General features: G+C 34.1%; 1 protein-coding gene across 2 annotated transcripts in view; it reads left to right on the top strand.

Annotated features, from left to right (window-relative positions):
• Positions 1-24368, top strand: part of LOC145277733 (palmitoyltransferase ZDHHC3-like) — a 257972-nt gene that overhangs the window by 91204 nt on the left and 142400 nt on the right. For both annotated transcript variants that reach the window (XM_080129438.1, XM_080129437.1), the window contains one exon: positions 1780-1939. In XM_080129438.1, coding sequence (XP_079985564.1) covers positions 1780-1939 — 160 coding nt within the window. The remainder of the gene's footprint in view (positions 1-1779; positions 1940-24368) is intronic.

Here is a 24368-nt window from a genome sequence, read left to right as displayed (position 1 = left end):
TCCATGCTTATAATGTTAGAATGATTTATTTCTAATATAAATTTACCTTCAGTCTACTTCCATTTTTGGTGAATTCCGTTTTTTTTATTTTTTATTTTTTTTCACTTGGAAAATTATTATTTTTTTTTGTTTTATTAATTCGTGAGAAAATTGTAATTAAATCTGCCAAGTCATGTTGGCACACTGTTTCTTGTTAGATCACTAAAGTTAAGCAACATTCAGCTTGGCCATTGGTGATTATTTGAGCATACCTGCTGCTGTATGTGGGGAAAACGATGACACTCCTTGTACAAAAAACTAACTGAAATGGATTGCAAACTGACAGCGATCATGTGAGACTTCCTCAACAGTTTTTTTTTTTTTTTTATAACTTCCTTACACTTGGGGATGGGTGTTTGGGGGCATCGATAGTATCACATGCAAAACAACCAAACGTCATTTACATTTGTGTTATTTGTTTTTTATTTCTATAATTTTCAAATTATAGAAGTTTTGAAGGAATTCAAAGAAAAAAAAAAGATGATTAATTTTTTATTGAAAATTGCCCGAAGAAATGAATTCGATTTCAAGTAAAATCGTTTCTGCTATATATGTATTAGTATATTGCAAAAATGTGTTTTGTAGATTCAGTAATTCTCTCCCTTTAATCATATTCAAATTATCGTCTCGGGATCATACTAGACCTATTGTCATAAATGGCATATTAATAACTATTAATGCCTTGCAGAAGATTATGCCCCAAAACGAATATGTGTGTGTAGCATATAAATGTAGAGGAAGTAGTGGAAGAAATAAGGATTACTCACAGTTGACTTGACATAGACATTTTATTTACAAGGAGGCAACACATAAAATGATACAAATTACATCTATCAGTCTTAGTCCGATATTTCTTGAGTTTGTGCATCACAATTATCACGGACAGAAGTAATATATCTTCATCTTCTGGATTCAAAGTCATCTTTTTGTTGGCACCTGCCAGCATCTGTTTCATCCCGTTCTTGCATCTTCATGCAAGAACTCACATAACAGAAGTAAAAAGGAGAAGGTAATCCCGCCTGAAACAGAAAAGAAGTTAATTCCCCATTCATCATAGTTCTATTGCCCTAACGTCGGTCTATGGAATTGGTAGCTGAAAACACTTGGCTCCAACTCTGATTCTAACTCATGAACTTTTAAAAGATTTGACTCGATTGTCTCCATCTCTCCAGTCCTGCATAAACGAAGACATTTGACTCGGTACTTTCGCATTGACATTGATTTGAATTGGCATGAAACACTGCATTTTTCAATTCATGGTCCCTTGCTTGCAAAACTTTCACAACAAGCACTCGTCTAGCTACAATCACTATCAATAATTTCCCCCACTCTCTATCTGTGCCTAAATCTAAATGCAAAGTCCATGAACAAAGCTTCTTTCTTAGAACTGCTCGCCTGTGGAATTCTGTTCCACTGACCTGCTTTTCAGCTGACTACAACATAATCATCTTCAAGTCCAACATAGATAAGTTCTTGTTGAGTTGCCTCCTTAAATAATAAAATTCTATTCAATTTCCACCACTACTAATCATTATGCTGTCGTCTCCTTGACAAATTTCGACCTATTAACTTTTATTCTTGAGTGGCCTTCAGACCTTGATAAATGGTGACTCTCTTGTGGAAAAAAAAAAAAAAAAAAAAAAAAACCCCCAAAAAACTTTAATATTTGTATTTTTTCTTATTTTGCTTTCATTTGAAGATCTTTTCACCATTTTTTGTATAATTTCTCTTCTTTTTCAGGTTATGGGGTGCCGTATGCGTCGTCATTTTTAACTTCATTATATTCCTTGCTATTGTATCGCACCTACGTGCAGTGCTTTCCGATCCAGGCATTGTGCCCATCCCCAGGACAACCCTGGATTTTTCTGATATACACTCCGGACAAAAAAGCCCCTGTATGGTAAGTTGCGAAATCCACTGTTAAAAACAGCTGTGCATTTTGAAAGTTGGATTTGACAAAACAAAACTTTTTGTCCTTTTTTTTATTTGCTTGAACAATTTTGTGTATTTGTTTAAAAAAAAAAAAATATATATATATATATTTTTAAATGTTTGTTTTTAGCCTTCATTTTTTTTTTTTTTGTTTGTTTGTCTTGTTTTATGGATTTTCTTGTGTCGGTCAAGGTTGGGTAAATTGGTAGATTAACACCTTTAGCTAAATCATCTCCACCTCAAATGAGATTAATTAAATTTATTTACCAACAACCATAAGTCCAAGTGGCAAGATTATAAAACCACACATAATCTTCTAAAGAAAAAAATAGCCCCCCCCCCCATAAATATAAAATGCACAGAGTTTATCTCTCATAGCAAAAAAAAAAAAAAAAAAAATAACAATTGGCTTAACTGACATAAAGCAATAGCATAATCTCGATATGGGAGATGATTTTACATTAAATATGTGAAACTGATACTTCACTCTGAATTCTAAAATAATTATTTTTTGTATTTCTCTTTTAGTCACGTTTTTTAGAGTGCTTATACATAATCACCTAAAAAAATTGAATCTTCTTTTTGTTAGGGATGAGGAAGATTTAGCTGAGGGTGTTACTCTGCAATAAACCCAGAGTTGTAAGAAAATGGGTAAAAAAAAAAAAATCAGCAACTTAATTACTTGAAGCCATCAATATATTGTGTAATTGGGAGCACTTCACTGGGAGCTCTCTTGTTTGCTTTAGTCTGAGTGACTAGGTTCTTATAAAATACTGATAACTGAATGATTGACTGACCGGCACAAACATGGTTCACTTAGACTGAGGTCACTTCCAGCTGACAGAAGAAGAAAAAAAAAATGATGCTTTTATAAGAAGTAGAAGTCTACCAAAAAGATATATCAATGACCTGAACTTGAACTTTCACTCACCTTTTTGTTTTCTGGAAAAATAAACTTGTGATTGTTCCGATTTTGTTGCTTGTTGGATTTATTTCACAAACGTGAAACTAGATGACTATGACCACTAAAAAATGTTTGCATTTTACACGTTGATCTCACATTATAATGATACAAGTAGATTATGATCCATACACTAATTCAGGCATTAATACATAAGTATGTACTTACCTATCAGGGTAAACTTATAAACCGATGCTTGTCAGAATTTAAGACTGATTGCTCATACCTATAAAATCCTTTTTAATTGTATATTTTTTCAGTTTTTTTTTTTCTAAATTGATTTAAAAAAAAAAAATGTCATAGATGTGAGTGACAAAGACTTTTTAGAGGTTTATATCAGTTTACCGATCAGGCACTGAAAATTATGATTCTCTCTCTCTCTCTCTCTATATATATATTTTTAAAGTGATGGTTGTGTAGTTCCAACGAGAGAAAAAAATGTATATTTAAAAGAGTGTAGCCATCAACAATTGTGGTTTTTTTAAAAAGGTTTTCATCATATTTTTATTTTAAAATATATTTATAACGCGTTTCGTGCTTAGGGTGTGCTCTCTTCGGATGTTTTCGTAATAAGTTTTTCTTTAAAATGGGAGTTTGGAAAGTTATTTTTACCTCCGCTGATACTAAATGTGTTTTTCAGAGTGATGTGTGGTCTCAGACATTCCGTCTCCAACCGTAAGTGTTCAAAGTGTCCGCTCAAAGTTAGATTCAAAGAGGGCGCTTTTGGTCCGTTTGGTGAAGGTTTTTATGTTTTTTTTAGTTTTTTTTTTTTATTACGAAAACATCTGAAGAGAGCACACCCTAAGCTCGAAACGCATTATAAAAATATTTTAAAATAAAAATATGATGAAAACCTTTAAAAAAAACCCACAATTGTTGATGGCTACACTCTTTTAAATATATATATATATATATATATATATATATATATATATATAACTACTTCATTTACTCACATAAATTAATATACGAAAGTATAAATTTATGTGTAAACTTGAAGTATGATCATATTTATTGGCACGGTAAAATAAAAGTTAAATTTTGTCTAATAAATTCTAAAAAAGGGATTAAATTAAAGAAAATAACAAAGTATATTATGTATTTTTAACTGGCCTTTCCGATGCAGCAATCGGATTTTAGAAAAAATAAATAACAAAGGAACAACAAACATAATTGCAAAAAACCCTTGTTCAAAATTATTGGCACGGCTTTGTTTTTCTTTTAGTATCAGTATAATATTAATCAATTTCCGGTTTACGTGCTTTCTGAACTTTTTTATAGCCATATTATGCTTGTTTAACGCTAATTCAGTGAATAATTTTTTTCAGATAATTTTTAGATAGCGATTTATTTACACTATTATAAGTGACTAAATTATAATTTTCAATCGCCATGGTTAAAACTAAGGAACACAGCGAAGACGTCAGGAAGCTTGTAGCATGCCATACCAATGGGGAGGGCTATGATAAGATTTCAAAGAAGCTAAACCTTCCCAAATCCACTATTAGAGCCATAATAAACAAGTTCAAATCGCAAGGCCACGTTATGAGTTTAGAGGGTAGAGGGAGAAAAAGGATTCTTTCCCCAAGAGATGAACGGAAAATTGTTCGACAAGTAAAACAAAACCCAAGGATCTCTGTTGGGGAGATTGTTGATGAACAGAGCACCTCTGGAGTGAATGTATCTCGACATACAGTTGGTAGAGTTTTGAAGAGAGCTGGTTTAAAAGCATGTCGTCCGAGAAAGACTCCCTTATTGAAGCCTATGCACCTGAAAGCAAGGCTAGCCTTTGCAAAACGTCATATTGATAAAGATGTTGCATTCTGGAAACGTGTTCTATGGACTGACGAAATGAAAATAGTTATTTGGCCATAATAAAGTGTCTTATATTTACAGAAAATCTGGCGAAGCTTTCCTGCCTAAGAACACCATACCCACAGTGAAGCACGGTGGAGGCAGTTTGATGTTTTGGGGATCCTTTGCTGCCTCTGGACCAGGGCGACTTGTTAAGGTCACAGGTAGCATAAAAAAGGAAGATTATGTTAAAATATTGGATGAAAACCTGAAAGACTCTGCTAAAGAGCTCTCACTTGGTCGTCGTTGGTGGTTCATTCGGCTAAACTGACTAAGAAATGGCTTGAGGACAATTATATTAATGTTTTGGAGTGGCCATCACAAAGCCCAGACCTTAATCCAATTGAAAATTTATGGAGAACATTAAAATTGAGGGTAATGCAAAGGAAGCCTAAGAATCTTATTCAATTGGAGGATTATTGTCAGGAAGAGTGGGCTAAAATTACTACTGAAGAGTGCAACAACTTGGTTGTAAACTATGAAAAGCGACTGAGGAAGGTAATCAAGGCCAAAGGCTATACAATTGATTATTAAATAAATCGTGCCAATAATTTTGAACAAGGGTTTTTTGCAATTATGTTTGTTGTTCCTTTGTTATTTATTTTTTCTAAAATCCGATTGCTGCATCGGAAAGGCCAGTTAAAAATACATAATATACTTTGTTATTTTCTTTAATTTAATCCCTTTTTTAGAATTTATTAGACAAAATATAACTTTTATTTTACCGTGCCAATAAATATGATCATCACTGTATATACATATAATATATGCACACACACACACACACACACACACACACACACACACACACACACATATACATATACACACACATGTAGATTTGTTGTCGATTTTTGTTAAACGATTATAATACAGTTAACTTAGCGTGTTTATGTTGAAGATCTTGTTTCTTAGAAAATCGCCCTTATTTTTATTTGGACGTAAACAAATATTTTATTTATTTATGTTTATAATATATATATATATATATATACTCCTATAATTTTTTTGTGTATTGATATTCATATTAAAAAACCCTTTTTTTCTATTTATTTAAAAAGAAAATACAACTTTGTTTTATATGGGGCGTGGAATTGCATTCATCTGCAAAAGATATAACTAATTTGCATATTCTTTTAAACATTCATTTTAATTAATTCCCTATTAGTTTTTTTTTTTTTTTTTTTTTTCGGTTTTCGTATAGGATGATCATCTCTAGTTAACTATTACATATAATTATATTCATGCAGATATTCTGCATAATTTATACTTGCATAATATTTGTGTAAAAAGGTTATAATGAACAGAAACCCTTTATATATATATATATATATATATATATATATATATATATATTTAAAAAAAATGTTGCCTATCAAACTCCTCTGTCAGTTTTTGGTCTACAGACATGAAACTTAATATATAGGGTATTCGAACCCATGCAAAAATTTTATATTTGGGTTTAAGCTGAGAAAAATCAGTGGAAAAGTGTGAAAATTAAAAAACTGGAATTTTCCAGGTGATGGTCGGACGACGGCATTACGAATATGCATGCATAATATCATTAACGGTAAAGGAAAAAGTAAATTGTAAGCTGAATGTTTTGGTTTCGAATATCGCTGGTGACGCACAAGTCTTTTTTTTTTCTTTCTTTTAAACTTTTTTTTAACTTTTTAAATCATTACTATATATTGGGTATAATATAATATAGTAATAAATACGAAATCTGCATTAATCAAAGGATCATATTTAAGCATATTTTATGACTGGGCAATGTTGGGTGGCCTGCTAGTATATATATATATATATATATATATATATATATATATATATATATATAAAACAATAAAGAAAGAAAATGATGATATAAAATGATATAGTAATATAAATAGATTTATTGATTTATTCAATAAGGATATATGTCAGTTGGGGTGTAGGGTGAATGAGAACCCTTTTACCATGGTATTTTGAAGCCTAATGCTTCTCATCAGAAAAGGGAAGAAGATGCTAGTTAATATAATAGGAATGCGACATCTAGCGATAGTTGCATTAGGAGTGAAATAAAATATTGAGGCTGTTTTGGGGAGCTAAATTGATCTCTGTGATATAGGAGGAGTATAGTTTTTATTATATAATGCTAGTAGGTATATAGCATATCTGTGATAGTTGGTTTTATATATGTGGACAAAATGTATGATTAATAGGGCAAGGACAACAGCATATTCTTTTCCTTGTTTTGACTCTCAGGTATATATCCATTGATATCTTATGTTTTTATGTAGAGTAATGTGGTTCTCGCTTTATTAATTGCCTGTATCGGATATATACTCGAGAGTAAAACCAATGAAAAGAATATTCTGTTGTCCTAGCCCTAGGGATTAGACTCTCAGAGAGAAAATAGGGTACACATTTTGTTCACAGATATTAAACCCACTATGACAGATATGCCATATACCTACCAGCATTATATAATAAAAACTATATTCCTCCTATATCACAGAGACCAATTTAGCTCTTCCAAACAGCCTCAATATTTTATTTTGCTCCTAATGTAACTGTCGTTAAACGTTGCATCTTTATTATGTTACCTAGCATCTTCTTTCCTTTTCTGATGAGAAGCATCAGGGTTCGAAATACCATGGTATAAAGAGTTCTCACTTACCCTACACTCCAGTTGATGCATACCCTTATTGAATAAATGAACAAATCTATATATGCTACTATATAGTTATACTATATCGTCTCTTTCTTTCTTTTTTGATTTCTATATAAGCTCCAATACAATTTGTTGAGCTTTGCATTATCCCGATAAGTCTCCTCTTAAAGAATTGATCTTATTGTCTTTCTTTAACCCCCCCCCATTTATAATAGATATTTACATCAGAGTTTATATATATATATATATAATATTTGACATCAGTCAGTAATACCAAAAAGTGTGGTTGGTTCTGCACAAAGCCATCACCACTATAAACAAGTCATCTGTATGGATTTCCGAGCAACTTAGTTGTTGTGGCGGAAGCTCATACATCGAAATTGACGAGAGAGTCCATCATATATATATATATATATATCTCAGAAGACAGGATATAGCTGTCACATAGGTTACAGAATTAAGTGAGATACATAAGTGTAGTGGAGCCGGAAAGGGTGAAAGTAGGAATATGACAACTTGGTGAGAATAAGAACATTTATATCAAGTAAGAGTTAGTGGTACAGAAAAGGTTAGTAAGTCCATGGGGAGTCGTCTCTGTACGACATCTCATTTAGCGGTCTAGACTTGCTAGTCATATGCCTAATGGACAAGTTCATCTTAGCGGTTATAAGGGTGTGTATGTCCCTACAACAATAAGAATAAGTTTGGAAAAGGGGAACCATTTAGGCCACCAATTATAGTAGATATACCCCAAAAGGATTTCAATTTGCATGTTATATATTTTGTGTAGGCATGATTGATTCTGAATGATACATTAAGGGTGAGCTTAGATTCGCACCAAATGCATCTCAAATGACACAAAAATTTTATTGCTTCTTTTCAAAATTCATCACCGAGGGCATGGAGTTACCAAACCATGACCTTTGGGCCGGATTAAATTTATTAGATTTATTTTTTGTCCCGTCCATGAGCAAGTTTACATATTTACGACTATGAAGATCCATTTCATTTTTGAACTTTTTATTGTGTGGATATGAGTTGTAAATTATTAAAGAAAAAAACATTCATGAAAACAATTTTTTTTTGTCATATTTTTATTTTTCATATTTTTTGTAATGAAAGACTTGAGAATCTGATTCAGTTCGTTTGTATCGATCTCTTAAATCCGATTTCCATTATTACATTTCTATTGATCACATCTGATCTTCATCCAATGTGTATCTGCTGAGCCGAGCCAATAGTTGCCATTACCTATTTACGATTGTGATGATTATTGATGTTACAAATATAACTGCTCGGTCAGTACAAACAACCTTTTTTCTTCAATAACGATTGAAATGTCTAAAATGGATTATTAAAAGGCATTAGCCATGCGATAAAAAATAAAAGATGACATCAACTTTATCATTTATTTAGAACTAGAAGGACGGCAAAAAATTTGATTCCTGAACAGAGCATTTTTGTATCACTTACGCCTCTTTACAAAGATTAAAATCAAGATATAATGATACTAAATCTTATGCTTAGAATCCTTATTCCGATTTTGATCAAAATTCATTGCATAAATTTGATTCCAGAATATGTTTAATATTTAAGGCTTAAGCTGAAGGAGTTTTAAGAATATATTGAAATCCAGGGAATCTTCCATAATTATTGTCTAATTATTATAGATCACATTCAATGTAAGTTGAAAATATTTTAAATTTTAAATGGGAGGTTGTGCCCATGTTATGCTCCCCTTTGAAATACTCCAAAGAAACTGAAATTTCGGGAATATTTATTAATTGATGTCTAATAATTTTACAACAATTGCAGGTATCCGAATTTTCAAGAAGAACTTTCACTTCCTCTATGCCTCTTTGTGCAAAAAACTAAACATAGCCCATATTTGAATCCCTTATGCCTATTAGTTGTTCTAAAATTCATAATGATCAGTTAATTAGTTTAGGAGTGAATTCTGTACGTACAAATTTCTACACATACCAAAAGTTTTATATAAATAATCTACTTATTTCATTAGTGATGGTGGCACCTTTTTCAAATAGACATTTTAAAAAATGTTGAAAACAAAAAGTACAATTCTATTAATGGTAAATAATTGGTCTCCTGACAAAAGGAGGGTGGACCTGTAAATTCACCCGTTCGTCTGTCCATACTTTTCTCAATAACTACGCCTTGGGATTTTTTGAAATTTTGCACAAACATTAAACATGACATGAGTAAAAATGTAACAGAATAGATTTTCTGGGAAAACTTTGGTTGCCCTCCTCCCCTCCAGGGGTGCCTTTCAGGTTAAAATGGCTAAAATTGACACTTTTGTGCTTATTTAAAAAAAAATTGATACCTTGGATTTTTATAAAACTTTCTGTAAAGTCGTAACTAACTGATTTCAATATAATTTTGTCTGTCTATACTTTGTGATAACTCTTGGTTGTGCCCCAAGGGCTCTTTTAGGACTGATAAAAACACTCCATTTTTGGGATTATTTTACTATATTTGTCCAAAATTTTCTGTCTATGTCTTTGCATGGTGCTGAACTCAAATTTAAATATGTTATAAGACCTTAGAAACTTTTAGGGCTAAATGGGCGGGGGGGGGGGCAAATGATGGACTTAGTCATTTCTATTTTTGCATGGTGCAGAACTCAAATTTACATATGCTAAGGCTTAAAACTGCACCGTTTGTTCATTTTTACCAGGATTTGACGTCTCCTGGGGCTAAATAGAAGGAGGGTGGTGGTGCAAATGCTGAACTTAGTCATTGTTTTTATACCTTGTTCACTGTGCACTCACGGGGGACTATGCATGCTTCACCTGTTTTAAAATGGCATTTGCAGAGTTATAGACATTTACAAGTCATCATCATCAGTTTAACGTCTGTTTTACATGCTGGCATGTATTGGACAGTTTTTAGATATTGACTTTTAAACTAGCCTATCTCTGATCAGGTCTTTATTATCTCTTTTTTTTTTTTTTGAAGTCCATCTTTATCACTACCTCTTATGCATTCCTTGACCTTTCCCTGTAAAACTGTCTATCTCAATTGTCTATATCTACAAACACAAGAAGTTTCATTTTGTTCCTATTTAATTGCTGCCCCACAACGGCAAAGTTAGACTCAAGATCGTTTTTTTTTTATATGAGTCGAGAAGGATTTCTCCTCCACTCACTGAAGACAGAAAAGTGTAATATCAGAAAACGTACTACACTTTACTCCTTGTTTACAAACTGGTTATCTTCTCTCAATCTACTTCTAATTCTCGTGTACTCAAAAGTATCACAAAAGTTTAGTTGCTCCCGATTCCCTTTGCACAAAATGTGCAAGAGAACTTGACCATTTATTTCTTTTCTCCTATGATTGATTGGGCAATGAGAGCCTTTGTTTCAATAAAAAAGGTGGACTTTAAATCCATATTGTGTAAACTGGGTCATATTTCAAAATTCTTAGTATGGCAGGTGAACCCTCATGATCTTTTTAATTTTCCAACATAAATCCATCTGATTTTGAAAATGGTCTTCTTGATAATTCAGTTAAGTAAAAACAAACAAAAAAATTTTATCCAGTAATCTTTCTTAACAAGAGAAATACGACCTTTAAAATTGCGATTTCAATTATAAAAAACATTTGGTATTTTGTATCTTTTAATCTACAAATTTTATGATTTGAACATGACCTTTTCAATTTTCGTTCATATTATTCAAAAATAATGTTACTCAAATACAAAGAATATGAGCTTTTGAATTAAATCGTTAGTTTAATAAGATTACTTGTTGCTCTAAAAGTCTAATAAAAACATTCTTTTAATTAATACATTATTAGTTTAATTTAATATTGGACACTCAAACTCCTCGTCATGTCACAAATTCATAATTTTATGGAAGATTTGGCTATTTCATTTTTTTTATGTAGTCCCACGGGTGGATTTCGACATCATTATAAGAAACTTTAGCTCTCTGTCTCTCTGTTTTTTTTTTTATCCTATAACATTGGTTTTTAAAAAATTTTTTAAATTTTTTTCAGCCAATCAATATTTAGTATTTATTTACCTAATATCCTTCCTCATGGTGTAAACTTTGTAGACACAACTTTTTCCAATGATAAGCTCAATTTTCATAGTGGAAATTCATGTAAATACATTTGAAAGAAAAATGTAATCCAAAAACATTTAATCTACTTTGCTTAAAATTGGAAATTGCATACTACTAGCGTAAGTACAAATCTTTCTCTGTTATATATCGTGAATATCGACTACTCTCTGACTGTTTACTATAAATGCCAGTAAACAACATTTATAGGCACTTTAATTTTATTATATTAAAGGAACTTAATTTCCTTTAATTTTATTATATAAAAGGAACTGTGTATGTGTGTTTGTATGAGTTCGTTCCCTATGGATTACAAAACAGCTGGCCGATTTTTATGACATTTCATACAAATGTACTTTATGTATCTGGCAGTGTTCATAGATTTTGTATCAGAATGTCTTCGATAAGTATCGTTAATCGAAAAAAAAAATCTGATGAAAGAAGTAACAGACGATTTTGACCCAAGTTAACATCTTATACAGCCTAACATCACAAGTGCATTTGAGAAGTTTTATTACCACACAAGCAGAAAAGCCAGGCATATAAAATCAACAGTAGGTTCTTTGATATGACTGGAGTGCGTTCGAAATGAATGTTTCTGTTTAGAACACAATTGGAGCATGATACTTGACTTTTACATTTTAAACTTTAATTCAAGCCGTTATATATAAAAAAAATAATTTTATGAAATCAGCAGTAGGTTCTCTACAGTGTAATGTAGACTATAATGTATTGTGGACTAAGTTACCGCAAAGAGATATGTGAAGCTTCCTCCCGGTGCACTGTGATGGATCCCCCAACTAGAGCAAACAACCCATCGATTTGATTTAAAAATGGGCGATTTCACAGATTTCGATGACAATAAAAATTTGGGAGCGTGAAACATTCGTTGATCATCATTCAATCCCAGGCAACGTCGAGTCTCCTTGCTAGTAATAAACTATATAAGGAAGTACAACAGCAAAGAATACAAAAATAATAATGTTAATAATCAAGCATTATCATCATCATCATCATAATAATAATAAAGGAAAAAGTAAAATATAAATGTACAAAGAATATATATATATATAAAAGTTAATAAAATAAAATACAAAGATTAGATATCAGGAAAAAAAAATGTATAAATGAATTCGGTTTACCATATAGGATACAACAAAGTGTACGTATAGATGTTTGAGATGAATACATGCACACATATAAACATAAGACACTTATACATATACACGTTCATGTTTATGTGTGTGTATGTGTTCATACATCTAAAGAAGGCAAATAAAACCAATCTGATGGAACAAGTAAAAATAATGCAATGGCTTCCACACACACACACACACACACACACACACACACACACACACACACACACACACACACACATATATGAAAATGGAAAAGTTTAAGCTAATACGGCTATTCAGTATTTCTCTTTTGAGTTCAAAAGCTTTCATCAGGATATTTACAGAAAATGTTCAATGAATTGATTCTCTCTGTGCATACATTTTATTGCATATTTCCCTATTTATTGTTTATTATATATACTAGTAAAAATATGCTCTCTTCAGGCACTTATTTTTTTAGCCTGTGAGGATAGTGTCATGGTGAACAGACATATGTAGCACTATCCTCCTCCCTATCTTCCCCGAAACAAGGATGTAATGCCTGGGAGAATGATATCATAACAACGAAACAGATACTACACTACCCGCCCAAAGAAAGAAGTAATGCTTGGAAGTGTGTATCATAACAGTGGGACAACTACTACACTGCCTCCCCCCTCCCCACCAAAAAAAAATAAAGGGAGGTAATAATGCCTAGGTTAATGGTATCACGATGAACGAACATATACTGCACTACCACTTCCAGAAGAAGAAGTAATGCTTGGGAGGATGGTTTCATCACAACAGAATAGATATTATATGAAAAATCAACTTCTGAAAATCGGAACAGAGCCAAATCAAGACAGCAAATAATCTTGTACATACAAATGGTTTAATGTCCTTTCAGATAATTTTACAACAATAATACATAATTAAAAAGGGGGTTATCTTAACATTTAACTGATAAACCCAATTGTCAAAAGCTCCCAAAATTCATATTAGAATTGTCTACATGGACATATTGTGCCGATTAACAATCAATTCTAATTGACAGGCTTCTGGAGATTACTTTACGATTATAGTTTCAATTTTCTTGGTTGCATGTGATGTTTCTTTGTTATTCCGTTTTACTTGCATTGTTGTTTCCATATGGCCGTCACACATTTGTAGCTCTGCTAATACTTCAGCCGTTTTCATTATTGCTATCTGTTGTATCTTATCAGCCATCCCCCATATTCCAATTTCTCCCATTGCTTTTTCAAAGTTTTCTCAGATTGTTTCTAGTGTTTCTACGATTATTGGTGTTATCTTGACTTTCTTCATCCTCCATATGCCTTTCCGCTCTCTGGCCAGTTCAGATTTGTTTTGCTCCACTGTCTCCTTGATATACATCCTGTGGTCTGCTAGAATGATGGAATCTACGATCTGACAGGATTTTTCCTGAACGGTCCAGAGTATCTTAATAATGATACTGCCCATGTGTGTATACCGTTTATTAGGTTCCTACTATATAATTTAGTTTCTAGGAGTTTTCTTGTTCTTTTTAGGTATTCTTTTCCAATTTTCTGTTTCATCTCTATTTGATGGCATCTGCTGGAAGAACTAAATATTTGTAGTTATCATGTTTGCTTAGTGTCCTCATCTTCCTTTGGTTGGGTAATTTCATCTCTTCCATTGTCTCCAGTTTTTCTCTTCTTATATCTAGCAGTGTACACTTTTTCCATTCTGAATTCCATTTCGATATTCTGACTGAAGATTCTAGTTATGTTTATTAGTGTCTCTAGTTCCTTTTTGTTTCTTGCAAAAAGTTTCAGGTCATCCACATACATTAGGTGTTTCATTCTTATTAGTAAACTTGTATCTGGCTTGGCATTTTCTTAGTATGTTTTTAAGTAGCATCATAGCTCTGATGAACAGTAATGGTGATAGACAATCTCTTGAAAATATCTCTTTGTATTTTTATCTCGGTTATGTATTGCCCTCAGCTCTCAGTTCAAGTTTCCATATTCTCATTGGAATTGGATTTTCAATTGGATGGATAATCTTGTTTGGTATTTTGTACATTGTTAGGCATTCTATTATCGATTCTTGATGAATCCTGTTGTATGCTTTCTTGTATTCGATCCATGTCATGGATAGGTTAGAGTACTTGGAAAAATCAATTGTAAAAGTGATATTCTCCTGAAGGTTTAATTCTCAGTCTGGGCGACCGAAAAATACAATTGCAAATTACTTAGGACCTCTATCCAGTCATGGCTGACGGAACAAGAACATGCTACCCCCATGAAGTAAATAAAGGGTTCCATTCAAAATTCTGTCCAAATTCCCAACTTCAACAGAAATATTCCTGAGTTCGACAAGATACATCTGAAACACCTGAAGAAGGTCAGAGGTTGCATCAACCGAAATATTGGGAAAATCACACTCAAGATGAGAACAGTAGAATGATATGAATGATACAAATAATAAAAATAGCCAACTCTTTTTTTTCTACTTTTTACTTCATTCAGGATCTTTTAGTCTATTATTATTATTTTTAAATTTTTTTTATTATCTTATTATTATTGACGGCGACTCACTAGGAATTCTCATACGGGTCATCATCAAAGATTGCAGTGTTTCCTGGCATCTGAGTGACAACAAATCTCCCCAGATTTCCAGTGCTCTCCACCTCTCTCAATAACCAGTGTAGGTGACTTGACGTTATCTCAACAACCGTTTATCATTGATGCATCGACCATTGTATTCCTTGGTGTTTGGGTGATAAAAAGTCTCCCCAAGACCCAAGTTTTTTGTGCACTCTTCCGGTGGAGGTCTGGTTGGTGCTCTTCCTCCTCGGTCCACTTGAACCCTACACAACTTTTATCTGATATAGACACCATCATTTTTTTTTTTTTTTTAGTGGGATGGGATAGTATTTTGCCGTTTTCTTGATTTCCTGTGATTGTGTTCTTTCTGTTTTTGTTTTATTCTCATTGTAGCATCCAATTTGCTGGTTAGTGTTTGCAGTTTATGTAGGCTGATTTCCGCATTCTAGGGTTTTCCTTAGGGTTTCAGCTGTTTTTAATATTGCTATATATTGTATTTTCTCAGCCTTCCTCCTGATCCTAATTTCTCTCATTTTTTCGAAGTTTTTCATGATTGTTCCTAGTGCTCCTACGATTATTCGTGTTATCTTTACTTTCTTCATGTTCCATATCCCTTTCAGTTCTCTTGCTTAGCCTCTTTGTCTCCTTAATATTCACCCTGTGGACTGCTAGGATGGCAAAATCTACGATCTGATAGGATTTTCCCTTCTTGTTAAGTATTGATATCCAGTCTCCTTGATTTGGCTGGGTTTACTTGTTTGTACTTCATGTTCCACTGGGTTTTTATGATTTACATTTTCAAGTACAGTATAATTATTATTATTTACTCACTAGGAGTAGTCACACAAGATATCATCAGAGATTTCTCTTTCAGAACAACTTATGGAGTTTTCTAAAGTCTCCCCAGATTTCCAGTATCTTCCACCTCTTTCGATATTCTTTTCATTTCTAAAACGTTTTATATAATGTAATAATTGCTTAATATGATTTCACTTATAAAACATTGATGCACATGCTCATCATCGGTAGTGCCTTGTTTAGCAGCGATCTGGGGAGAAGACTGACGCTATAGCTTACTTCCCTTGCCCGTTTTCTGGAAACTTCTTGCTATGTGGGCTAACTTGTTGCACCGGTAGTGTCTTCGTATCCCTCAGTCAGGCGTGTCCTTCACACTGCTTTGGTTGTCTGTGAAAAAATGATTTGGCCTGCCACATTTATAACACTTCTCGTCTTCTGTTGGCAGTACGGGTGCTTCCGCGGCTGCTGAAACCAGTTCTGCATTGTCTTTTAGAATATTCTGAGCTCTGGTCAGCAACTCATCTAGCTCCAGCTCACTGAGCCTTGATGATGCTTGCAGCAGTTGGCTAGTGTTGTCCAGGACTCCGGCCAGAAAGGCACAGCCTAATATTTAGTTGCTCGCTCCACTGAACAGCGCGGCCAGCTTCCTTAAATCGGCCAGGTATACATCCACTGTCTCATTTGGCCCAAACCGCCATTCGGTGAACTGCCTCTAGGTGATGAAAGGGGTCTGTAGCAAGGCTGCGTATAGTGCCTGTCTAACCTTTCATCTCTGAGCTGCTGATAGATGGCGTATGCTCCTTTGGTGAGCTTCAGCGGGATGACTAGTGCTGGATCCTTTATTTGGCATAGCCTGCAGATACGCTTGACTTTTTCTCATTACTTGACACAGAGGGGCCGGTAGGGGGAGCTGGCATACTCTGTAATCAGAATGTCCACAATGCAGCAAAAAAGCTGAAATAGCTTAAATCGGAAAAGTCTGATGAGTCGCACAACGATGTTCACTACACAGGTCTGAACACTTCTTCAGTTAGAACTGCCTGTCTATGGAACACTGTTCTGCTGGCTTGCTTCTTGACCGACTACAATATCGTTGCCTCCAAGTTCAGAAAAATCTGACGATATTCACTCTACACAGGTCTGAACACTTCTACCCACTCCCCCAGCAACCTGCTTTATGGTGCGCTAGTGTACCTCAAAATCACATGTGAGACATGATTTTTTGAGAATTGTGTAAAACCATGGACATTAAAAGACCATGGTCGCTATCTTGGATCTTTTCGTTTTTCCTTTTTAGCCCGCAGGACAGACAGACACGAGCACATTTTTTGCGGCAAGCCTTCTCTATTTTCCCCACATTTTCTATAATATCTAATATATAAATCTGTGCTTGTGTATGCTTGTATGTTCAGTTAAAAGTAAAAAAAAATATAAAAGAGCGACACACAAAGTTGTTATATTCTTAATCAGCATTGCTCCAGATGAATAATGTATAAAATTTAGAATAAATCATTCATTCTCTTAGGTCCAACTAGACTTGGTTTCATAAGCGTTTTTCAGTGGTATTATGTACAAAATTTTGAAAGAAAATGCCAACTAATTCCATGAGAAATCTATACAGAAAAGTTTTATGTGTATTGGTGTCTGGCTAGAAGAATGGGCTGGGTGGAAAAAAAAAACAAAATAAAACGGGTTTATGGAAAGCGAGAGATTGAAAGAGAGAAAGTTAGAGAGAGGTAGAGAGATTGAAGTTTTAATAGAAATATGTTACATTTTTGCCCTGAGCAATTCTGGGTAACCATATATATATATATATATATATATATATATATTAGCAGATGGCCCGGCATTGCCCGGTCATAAAATGTACTTAAATATGATATTTTGATTAATGCAAATTTCGTATAAATTATATTAGATTGGACCCAATATATAGTAATGATTTAAAAAGTTAAAAAATAAAATGACTCGTTCACCACCACCAAGAATCGAAACCTAAACGTTTAGCTTATGATTTACTTTTCCTTTTGACATTAATGCCTCAGCTATGAAGACATGTTTACTGCAAGGCTAAAAATTAAAACATGAACCAAATAGCTATTACGTTACACATGCATATTTGTAATGCCATTATTCGACCTTCACTTAGCAAATTTCATTTCTTTAATTTTCACACTTTTGCACCGATTTTCCCTGGTTAAAACCCAAATATAAAGTTTCACATGGGTTTGATACCCTATATATTAAGTTTCATGTTTGTAGACCAAAAACTGATGGAGAAGTTTGGTAGGCAAAATTTTTTAAACAAATATATATATAAACGTAAATATATATAGAAAGAGGTTTGTGTTTACTATAACCTTTTTACGTGAATTTTACACAAGTATAAATTATGTAGAATATCTACATGAATATAATTACATGTAATAGTTAACCAAAGATGAGCATCTCATAACAAAACTGAAAAAAACTAATAAGGAATTAATTAAAATAAATGTTTAAAAGAATATGCTAATTAGCTAGATCTTTTGCAGATGAATGCAATTCCATGACCCATATATAACAAAGTTATATTTTCTTTTTAAATAAATAGAAAAAAAGGGTTTTTAATATGAATATTAATACACACAAAAAAACAAACAAATTTATAGGACTATAGATAAACGAAGATATAATTTTCTGCATAAATTTTTCAGTATTTACTTCAACAGTGCTTAATACATAAGTAGAGTTAGATAGCTTAATTGCCATATATATATATATATATATATATATATATATATATATATATATATATATATATATATATAGGTTTGTTGAATCCTGGCATAGTAAACCATGCTGATGTATGGTGAAACAAGTGTTTGGTTAATTGTTTTATATCTATAAATATATATTTTTTATTTCAAAAACTCAAGGGAGAGAACTGTATAATTGCATACAATAAAGTTCCTTTAATTTGTTTCGGTGAGTAAGTGAAAATGTCTACACTCTTACGGTTATCTTATGATTTTTTTGCTCTCAACCTATCTACAATTCTTATAATTCGCTCTCGTCTTGTTTGTATTGCAAACAATACTAATACTTCAGTCAACTTCTGCTGCCTGTTTGTTTTTGTTTGTTAGGCAAATCAAACATCTGTATAGAGATCACTCGGTAGTGTCTGGCCTGCATGAAGTTCATCTTGTTGGTTCCAGCTATTCATTAACCTGGAGGATTTGAAGTGTTTAGTCCTGACACCATGAGATAGTTGCATGCAAAATTAGGGAAGATTTAACCCAGAACACACAAATGAATTGCACAGAAGCAACGTTGCCACTTTGGCTCCATTGATTTTCAGTTTTGGACCTGACATTTTTGGTTGCTGTATGCATCGGCAGAGATGACCCAACATGGTAACACCTATAAATAGCAACATTTAATAAAGAAATGTGATCCTAATGCTAACTTTGTAGAATTTTCATCGGGACTCTGTAAACCGGGTAGCTCTGACACTACCACATTGCAGTGAATATATACAGGGTGGAATGATAAGTGTTGCCCTAAAGAAAACAATGCTACAACTTTATTGTAAAACTTTTATTGAAAAAAATCAATTCAGGTAACTTGATTATGTAGTAGAGCTGACATCTAGTCAATGTAGCCGCCTTCAGCATCAATCACTGCTTTGATACAGGTCCAGAACTAAGAGCATGCCTTTTCTACAAGTGCAGGCAGGAGCTCGGCAAATACTCAGCAGATGGCGGTGATAAGGCGATGTGTGGGGTCATGTTGATGTTCTTGACGTATGACCAAACAAAGTAATCCAGTGGGTTCAGGTCGGGAGAGGAGGGGGGGCAGTGAGAGAAAGGTACAAAGTCATAGCACTCCTGAAGCCAAGCCTGAGTATCTTTGGACTTGTGACTGGTGCTGAGTCGTGCTGCCACACCCAGGATCTGCCAGTAACCACCTGATTGCACATCCAGGTACACTTTGGTGTTGACTTTCAAGCTGACTTTGAAGATGTGAAATGGCATGAAGTGGCCCTCACTTGAAACCACACCAAAGACCATAACTGTGGCCAGAAACTTTGTTTTCATCACCCTTGGCATGTCCCTGTTATTCATGGCAATCCAGCAATGCATTTTGAGGGTGCTGGAAATGGTCCTGTTGTCATAACTTGGATCTGTAAAAATTTAAAAAAAAACGGTTTTCATCAAATGGAAATGGAATCATGTTGTCTTTTCTTGGGCGATAATTTTATAGTTCCATGTTGTACTGAATTTCTTCCCTTAGCTTGGGATTATTTACAAAACAGTGGCTATTTATACATATAGATATTGAAGCAGAAACACAGAATGTATTATCATATAAGTGATTATAAGACATTATTTACTAATTTGCATATCCGATTATGCATCTACTTATTATCTTTTATTATTGTACTAGCGGGGATACCCGGCGTCGCCCGGGTGTTTGATAGTGTGTGGTGTTAAATAAAAAAGAAACCGGGGGGGGGGGGGGGGTAGGATCGAACCCGAAGCCCTGAGGTGAAGTTTGAAAATAAAATCGGCCAGCCAGAATGAGTTCCTATTTACAATGCCTCCCCATGGGACAGAGTTAGACACCAGGGTCGTTTTTTAATGTGGAGAAAAGGAACAAAAATAAAAATTGCCTCAGTCGTGAAGGATTTCTCCTCCACTGACAGAGAACAAGAAATTTAAGTGTAGATCTGAAGAACAGATACTACACTTTGATCTTGACCCGAAGGCCAAGGCCAGCCAGAATGAGTTACTGAAAGATGCTTAAATTGACAGGTGCGCGCACGGAAATCGTCGAGCGTTACGACGACGTCAATGACCAGGTTTGTTTGTTTGTCGGGGGGGGGGGGGAATCAAAACATCGAGAAAAAAAACACACAAAAACTAACGTAAGGCAAACGAAAACAAAAACGAACACGTGGAAAATGGCTTAAATAAGCCTGTTTCAATATTAAAATTAAAAAAATTGGTGGGTACCTGGGTGTTTTTGGGTGTGTGGTCGCGGGTGGATAAGCGAAATAAAAAAACCCCAGAAAAACGAACGTTACGTGAAAAATGGCTTAAATAACACTGGTTCAATATTTAAATTTAAAAAATCGGAAAAAGAAAAAGGCATCTCACACCACGATTCGAACCCAAAACGTTTAGATAATGAACCAACGTGCTAATCAACTGACCTAACATGACGTACATGAAATTTTAATTTTCAACTATTTAAAGTAAATCAGGTCATGACGTCATCTGACGCATGCGTAGAACCGGTCGTCCTCACGAGAAGACCGTTTTTGTTGACCCCTCCCCTGTCGAAAATTGTCGATTTCAGGGTGAAAAAAATGAACGTTTTTGGCCAATTTTTCGATATTTTTCGAGCGAAGGATGGCGCTTCAATATGATACCGAGTTTGTGAATTTTTGTTGTGTCTGTCGAAAGTTTTTAGCAGACACACAAACATACACACATACATACGTGCATACATACATTTTTGCTTTTATGTATATAGACTAGCGGAGGGGGTGTACCCGACGTTGTCTGGGTGTTTTTAGGTGTGTGTATGGGGGGGGGGATAAGAGTAGTAACCCTGAAACGATGTTAAAGAAATTGGAAAAACCAAATCCAAAAAAAAAAAAAAAAAAAACAGCGAAAAAAAAAACGCTGTGTGTATAGGGGGAGGGGGGAAAGTAAACTAAAGAATAAGCGAAGTAAAAAAAAAAAAAAAAAGAAAGAAACGTTGCCCGCATGTCTAAAGATGTAAAAGAAAAAAAAAAATAGTTTTGGTCGTGAGGCTGGATTGAACCCTGAACGCGGAGGTGAAACTAACTCCAACCACTTAACTGTCTAGACTAAGAGTAAGAGGAATTGATTATAGCGTTAAATTAAGGTTTATAAAGCAAGTGAAAGAGGTTTGATTGACAGATAGCAACTAAATAAGGTCATCGCGGGAACGTTTCGAGATGACGTAGCAGTATTTTATTTTTTATTAAATTACGTATTTCGTTTCCTGTCTAGGCATCTCTCTCTATCTGTCTGTCTGTCTCTCTCTCTCTCTGTTTGCGTTTGTGTATGTCTCTCTCTCTCTCTCTCTCACTTCGTCTTCCTTGCTCTAAAGACTAGAAAATGGCATCTGGCTGTTTTTATTTTTAAAAACTTCGATCGTTAATATTTTTTGGAAGCGTATTTTTTTTTTTTTACTTCACATGTTTGGCTTGTTATTTTTCGTTTAACTATTGTATCTAACTATTTTGAATGTGCTAATAAATTTGGTAACGTTGCCATAGCGTAGAAGTTCATAGTTTAGCTTAATTAATTTTTTTTTACCGATAACAACATTTTTAAATTGTAAATTCAGACCGCCATTAGAGCTTGCTGACGTCAAGATCACGTAACATGACTCAGCGGGTTTTAAATACAAGTTGACCCAAAATAAACGGCCGCGTGTATACTTTATGTAGAAGAGTTGGCGGCCGTATTTTTTTGGGCAGTTATAAATCGATTTAAAAATATGTAATGTTTAACATTAAAATGTCACTTTTTTTGGCCCCCCCCCTGCAGAAAATCGATCAGTTGACGCACTTCTGATGGTCATTTTGGGCCAATTTTTCGATATTTGTTGTCTGGAAGGTGGGGCTTTCATATGAGACCAAATTTGTGAATTTTTGTTCCGTCGGTCGAAAGTTTTTAGCAGACACACAAACATACATAGATATATACACACAAAGATACATACATTTTCGCTTTTATATATATAGATAGAAGATAAGTAAAAGAGTTATTTTTCCTTGGGAGAGTTATCTGCCCCTTATGATTATATAAGAAGTGGGGGCAGCCGTTTTGGTTTTTGATTGGGATTCAGCAGTGAATGGAAGTACAATGTTCTTTATACGTTATAATCATAATAACTGTATAATAATCAAGGAAGGTATGAAGTTTAAGAATCTTTGATTTTATTTCTTTAACGCCATATTGGATTAATATAGGAGAGTTCCTTCCTGAAGGGCAAGTAATCTCATCACATTTGTTTTCAAATTATTATCATTTTTTTTTTAATAAAATTTGGTAGAGTTTATGATTCCAAAGCTAAACTTCGTTAATCATTATTGAATCAGACTAGATTTTAAGAAACCACTTTTTTATGCTGTGTTACGTTCATTCATAAAAAACTTTATTCATCTATATACTACTACAACTCTATGGATCTTGCTTGTGTGTTATTTTCTTACCGTGCACACTGGATGATGTCAGAAAAGATGAATGGCATAAAGAATGGGGGAAATGAAAAAAGCAATGATTAAAGGAGGTGAATGAGGTAAAGAAGTAACAGAGAGAAAGGAAAATGGAAGAAGAGAGAGAAAAGAATGGTAAAGAGAAAGAGGGAGAAAAGAGATGGAGAGTTGAGTCTGGGAAAGGAGAGAGAAGAAAGGGAAAGAGCAAATATAAAAGCGAATGATTATTATCAAGAAAGAAATATAATTATTTTTTAAAAATGAATGATGTTATAAAGGATGAATGATAGCTTTTTGGAACTTTATTGTAGACTAGCAAGGATGCTCGGCGTTGTCCGGGTGTTTGAGAGAAAAAAAAAAAAAAGTGATAGTAGGCAGGCAGGCTCAAACCCGCAACGCGCAGGTGAAAAAGAAAGTGAAAGAAAACGTAACATCTTACCGCTGCACTATGAAGCTATAGGAAATGAAAAGCGTTCAAATTTAGCGATGTCAATCAAAAAGTTGACTTGCTGAGTTCACGCAGGTGCAGAAATGAACGTTGGCTGAAGGCCAGTTCAGCTTTCTTCCATTTCATTTATTTCTTTCCCCACGATGTTGGGGAAACCGAGCTTCCCCCGAAAAAGAGGGAACTCTCAAATGAATAGCAGTTGTCTGATATGAAGGGTTTTTCCCACATTGATCAAAGGTGATTGCTTTCAAGACATCCCGGCACGAAAGGCCGCTGACGGCTTTGCTTCATTGAGTTTTTTTGTTTTTTTTATTACATTTTCACTCCAAACAAGGCACATTACCACTTTGGTGTAGGGGGCTACTATCAGGGGCAACAACTACTGGGTACTATGTAGGGATTTGGGCAGCAAGATGTCAGTTCACGTTACACTTGAACTTCTGCACGTCAGTACAGTTGGGGAAGCAGGGACCTGGAATGAAATTCCAAAGTCTAGCAGTTCTGGGGCAGAAACTACTGGAGTAGAAAGATCTTTTACATCTAGGGATCTCTACTGTGTGGGGGTGGGATTTAGCTACCTTTCGGATTTTTCGAGGGTGTTTACGTCGTGGGGGTGCAAGAGTTTCGCTTATTTATACAAAAACGACGAACGAACACATGAAAGGAA

This window comes from Euprymna scolopes, chromosome 6 (genome assembly GCF_053919585.1).
Source record: "Euprymna scolopes isolate OS-2025 chromosome 6, ASM5391958v1, whole genome shotgun sequence".
Lineage (NCBI taxonomy): Eukaryota > Metazoa > Mollusca > Cephalopoda > Sepiida > Sepiolidae > Euprymna > Euprymna scolopes.
Note: the sequence above shows the minus strand (reverse complement) of the source record. Positions and strands in the feature narration are given on the sequence as shown.